The sequence below is a fragment of the Diaphorina citri genome, unplaced genomic scaffold (assembly GCF_000475195.1).
Source record: "Diaphorina citri unplaced genomic scaffold, Diaci psyllid genome assembly version 1.1 scaffold53391, whole genome shotgun sequence".
Lineage (NCBI taxonomy): Eukaryota > Metazoa > Arthropoda > Insecta > Hemiptera > Psyllidae > Diaphorina > Diaphorina citri.
The window spans coordinates 1-5,581 of NW_007430698.1; the positions used below are offsets into that span (position 1 = coordinate 1).

The window sequence follows — 5,581 nt, forward strand, 5'->3', positions numbered from 1 at the left end:
TGAATGGTGACAGTAATTTCAGGAAAGAGTACAGTAATGGTCCCCCATGTTGTATTGGAAATGGGATAACAGATGGATCAAACAACAAAATACATGAAAAGTTTGATCATCCACTTACTGCAGACTTGAAATGGAGCAACTATAAAACAGAACTAAATATTCTCTCACGTAAACAATGTGAAAGTGATTTATTGAATAGCATTGTTGAACTTGGTGAGACAAACTTGAGTGTTAGTGACACAATCATGAAAGAAAGGCTTCAAGAGAAATGTCCTCTACCTGACCCAGAGGTAGCTATTGTGATAGGGCGTAAACTATCCTCATATGGTCTGCTGCCATGGAATATAAGGCTTACAGAATTTTTCCAGTTTGATAACTATTATGATATTAGTGCAAGTAAATTTAAGAATATTCTGAGGAAATATAGCAAGTGTGAGCAAAGGTATGGGAAGTAAGCAATAAAACTTTGTGGAAATAGGTATTGTATTCAGTTTGGAATATAATATCAAGAAGAGAAAGACTAAGATCATGGAAAAAGTAGGTACTTTAAATAAATTCCAGTAAAAGTGTAGGTAGGTCCATTTTAATTTAGAATGTCAAATCAAAAATAAAAAATATGGATCCCTAAGATTATTTGTAAGAAGATCTCACATTCTGATACTAATATAATAAAATAATATTAATTTCTTCTTCCATAAAAAGACTAATGATAGGCTGCATGAATATCATTACTTTTAGAAGTTCTTTTTCATTAAAATATTCATTCCTATAGTAATGACCTGTAGCTTATCAAAAAAGTTGGTTATCAGTAGTTATGTAAGTTGTGTCCACTATAACCCTTGACTATTATTACCTATATGTACATAATAAAATGTGGTATGTTAGAATTCAAAATTAGAAAGCTCTGGTTAGAATAGATTCATAAAATATTTGTTTATACTGCCTACACTAGATGGTACTCTAAAGCCCCTTTATAATTGTTTTAAGTTTTGAGTCTATGTCCACTTACATAAATGTTCATGTTGTTGCTTGCCAGCTAATGTTAATCTGAGGTTCTCATACCTGGACCTTTCTTTTTAAAAAACCTTTCTTATCTTTCTGGCATTGTTTTATAGTTTAATAATTGTATGTTGTCAATTCATTTGTATGTACTGTTCTGTAGTACCCTACTGTCTATTTAGATTTACCTAACTTGTCTTTATTTATATAATTATATTAGATGTTCTATGTATTTTGAAAAATATAAACTTGAATGAGTGATTTTTAAATAATAGACGTCTGAGACCTATTTTCTTCATTTTCAAGGTACCTGGGGGACTAATCTGGCTGGGGGACTTTAAACAGGGAGTATACCAGCCTGAATTTCCCTTGCTAAAGAAATAGCAAAGGTTGAGTGCAACCGAAGGGTGTATACTCTTGTAGCCAAAACCAAATGTCAGCCCAAAGCAATCACTCTAGTTAGGGCTGATTGAGAGGCTGACGAAAAAATCCGGCCTCGTCTGTAGACGGTTAAAGACCGTCTGTAGACGGTCAAGTATGTAAGGGGAACCCATTAAATTTAAAAATAGAGGATAAAATTCGCAGTGCTTACCTTGTAGTGTTTCCCCTTTCTTTACGGAAGAACTGGACTCGTCTATGTGCACAACTCTTCCTCCTAGTCTCTGCATGGCCACGTTGAAACTACAGCTAGTCCGTGTGCTCACCTCGTAGAATACAGAAGCCATTACCTTGTCCTGGGAATAAAATCAAATTTATCTGTTAATATTGGCTGATCTCACGGGATTTTTTTTTTATTTTTTTTTTTTATGAGTTTTGATAGAGGGAACTTTAACAATAGAGGTCTTATCGTCCCGAAATTGAAGAAAGAAGCTGCACAGGATAGGAGAAAGCCAGCCGTTCTGAGAACGAACGTTGTTTGTTCATTAAAAATTTAGCCCCGGGCGGACTCACGAGGTAGCGCTTAACAACAGAGGTCTATCGTCCGAAATTGAAAAAGAACTGCAACAGGATAGGAGAAAGCCCAGCCGTTCTGAGAACGAACCGTTGTTTGTTCATTAAAAATTTAGCCCCGGGCGACTCCACGAGGTAGCGCTTATAAAGCAGACATGGCTACCTTCCAAGCAAAAAGACTCGGTAAAAGGAAAGCAAATTAACCTAATTGAAAGTCCGGTAATAATAGTAAAATTGGGCAATAATTGTGTCCGCATTTTACTCCATCACAAGCAATCCATTCTGTTCCCACCTCCAGATACGACTTATTATTATTGATGTTAAGGAGTCTCTTCTGATCCCTATGTGCCGCTCTTTTAGTTAGAACTATTGTCACTGCACTGCATTAATTCTTTGATCAATTTAATATTTGGGTACAATTTTCAATTTCATTCTCCTCTAAAGTTCCAGTTCAATTTTATATTCCTGTTTCCTCACCTCCAAGATATGCCCTTATGTTTGAACCGCTTCAAAGCGCGGGCCACATTGAACAGCTCCCCTATCTGCCATCTCTGTTGAACATGGCACCTCCAGAATATGTCTAATGCGTTGATGCCATTGCGAGTAGCCCAGGGTGTGATGTTGAGTAGGGGATGTACAGCTCAATCCATGTTAGTTTGGATGGGAGCCGCGGAGGTGGGTGTGGAGGGGTGACCGTCTGCCAGCTCTGTGGAGAAGAAGGGAGATTGACCTTTAGTGGGCGCGATGGACATGCTACGACATAGACCTATTATGCCATAATGTAGCAGTTTGTTCATTCTACAAAATAAAAACGTGGATGAACACACTTTTTCCTCTCACTACTTATTCAAGTGATGGGAAGTATAGGGACGTGGTCCCCATTTCTTTCCTAACTCTGTGGAGTAGTGGTTTAAAGACTCTTAACCACTACCTACTCCACCGATCCTTGTTATTTTATTTATTTATTATTATTATTATTATTATTTTTTTATTTTTTTAATGATTTATGGAGCACTAAAAATAATACCCGGACTCCTTTATTATATTTATTTTTTGAAGGATCATAGACGGTAATGTAAGTAACTGCCTTAAGCGAACCCGTCTGCCATGGCGCTAACAAGCAGACAGCGCTAACACCAGATAACTAGCTCTCCTTTCAAATACATAAATATGTAAACATAGTGTACTCACCTCACAAATATCTTTCGGGAGCATGCTGCTTCGGTTGGAGAGAGCGGTGTAAGTAGTCCCGAGAGTAAAGGAGGCCGGGGAGATCTTGTGCGATGCTCAACGAAGAGGAGGTCTTGAATACGGGAGCTTTTCCATTCCCCGTACGTCCAATTTCCGTACCAGGGGAGCAAATACCTGCGCAAAAATAGAGTAGAATAGAGGAGAAATTTTTAAAGAGGTTTGGGCAAGGGAATGTAACTGCTAAGTTCTTATCGTCCGAAATTCGAAATGAGCGTAGCAAGACAGAATAGGAAAAAGCCAGCCGTCCGAAAACGATTTACACCCTTACGGATAAAATCCGCCTGGCAGGATTAAATCTATCGACCTAGGTCATGAAAGAATGCGCTTTAAAAATATCATCAAGTCTTAGCTTGGAAGGTATAGAGTCTGCTCTTCTAAGCGCTAGAGTACTCAGTTTCAAACAAATAAAGTTTCGCGGGGCGAATTGGAGAACGACTTAACCTTAATTTACGAGTTAGGTATTTTATTCACAGGAATATCAAGGCGTGATTCCCTCTACTACCTACAGTACTTTACACCAGGTTGAAGGGTTTAAAAACCTCGCGGGGAATAACTCACCTGTCCCCGTCAACTATACGCTACTGGCCCCAGCAGCACCACTCTCGGATGTACGGCCGCCAACCCACCTTACCGCCGGCAACGGGGTCCATTGCGCTTTGAGAATTTTGTGGAGCGCCCGGTATTCCCAGTCTTCTCTAGTCTACCTCGATGTAGTGTTGTAATTGCTCGGGCAGGTTGAATATAGCCTCGGTTTCGAATGGAACTTGAACTAGGTCCTGGAAAATAATGCACTAGGACATCATTTAATATCACGGATAATGTGAGCTATATATTACCTTGGAAACTGGAACATTTTTACCTGACTTTAACTTTGGAGAAAACTGAATATTTTCGATAAATTTCCGAGCTTTTTCAAAAGTTAACGTCCTAAATAATGGCTGAACCATACATTTTCTCAGCTTCGGCCTGAGGTTACTTTTTGATCAATATTAAAAGAACCTCTCTGCTAAATGTAGATGAACTGTGCGCCGAAAACTAAAGTTCCGTGTTGACCCCAGCACCTATGTAAATAAAAAAGTTATTGGTGTCGTTTTATGAGTTTTATCGCCCATGATTTGATGACATACTTTGGATAGGTCAAATATGCTACGGACACAGAACACACGAGTCAATGTAGCCATTATTTCAACGGGCGGTGAAACACTAAAAAAAAAAAAAAAAAAAAAATAAAAATAAAAAAATATAAAATCAAGACCAACTTACATTCATAGAGACACCCTCACTAGACAGCTGTTAGCAGAGGGCAGATACAGTTTCCAGGCCCGTGGTATACCTTGGGCGGAGGATTGAGCGCTGGTCTTCTCACCAGGGTATGGGGTGGCTGAAATCACAACCAGTGGAGGATGGTTAACGGGTAAAGGTTTTGGACACAAAAATATTAGGTAAAAATATGTAGTAGGTATGGTGTTTTTTTTCCAAGGTAATATTATTCTGTCAACTAAAACACCCTGCTGCAACTGCCAAAGCATATTAAGGTGATTTACCACACAAAACCCCATATAGCATATAAAAACATCTCCCTTAAACATAGAGATAGGACCTCTTTAATTTTAGGTTTTTTTTTAAATTTTTTTCATATATAAAATAAAAGCAAAATTTCATCAGAGGCCCTCTTCAGATAACTATGGAAATACTTTAGTGGCCATGTGGCCCAGCAAAGTGTGGAACCTCCAAAGCAAAACTCTTTGATTCAGCCATGTTGAATCTAAAAAGTCACAATAATAGAAATACGACTAAATGTAATGTTTGGAGAACGGTCATAAGGAATAAATAATATGAGTGATAATGTACGGTACCAGATCGCGTAGCAAAACAATTCAATCGACGTCCATGTATCCCACAGAGCCCTGTCTATCTTCCTCACTAAACTAGCAATGGTCTACCACTTGTCCCTTGTCTTCGCCTATCACCTCGAGATCCTTCTTAGTAGAGCGGAACAGGTGGTGTGGACACACCTCCAAGTCAACTGGGACACCCTGTAGAAAATTGGGACAGATAAGACTACGAGTTAGTACAGCCCTATTTTTAATAATAATAATTATTATCATCATTGTTTATTTATTATGTATTTATTACTATTATTATATTATTTTTTTAATGGAAAGAGACAGGATTTTTTTTTTTTTTTTTTGGGTTTTTTTGGACATAAATCCGGAGGTCATATCGGTCCTGGAAGCGAGTATAAGCTAGGACAGGATAGAGAAAAAGCAGCCTCCGAGAACCAAACATTATCAGTTTAGACAGAGTTCGCCCCGAGGGGATTACGAACCGGACTAGGCGTTTACCAGGCATGGACGACTATCAACCAAGCTAACTATTA

General features: G+C 38.4%; 1 protein-coding gene and 1 long non-coding RNA gene across 2 annotated transcripts; one reads left to right on the plus strand and one right to left on the minus strand.

Annotated features, from left to right (window-relative positions):
- Nucleotides 1–5: 5 nt before the first annotated feature.
- On the plus strand, nt 6–1,275 carry LOC103523896 (dehydrodolichyl diphosphate synthase complex subunit nus1-like; the record flags this gene model as incomplete). Its single annotated transcript, XM_008488903.3, has 1 exon — nt 6–1,275. A coding segment is annotated over one exon (450 nt), but the record flags the coding sequence as incomplete, so codon positions are not given.
- A 315-nt stretch (nt 1,276–1,590) lies between these two features.
- On the minus strand, nt 1,591–2,463 carry LOC113473643. The gene is made up of 2 exons (XR_003395566.1): nt 2,428–2,463; nt 1,591–1,733 (listed from the first exon to the last, which is right to left on the minus strand). It is a non-coding gene; the product is annotated as an uncharacterized LOC113473643 (long non-coding RNA).
- Between the last annotated feature and the right edge of the window lie 3,118 nt (nt 2,464–5,581).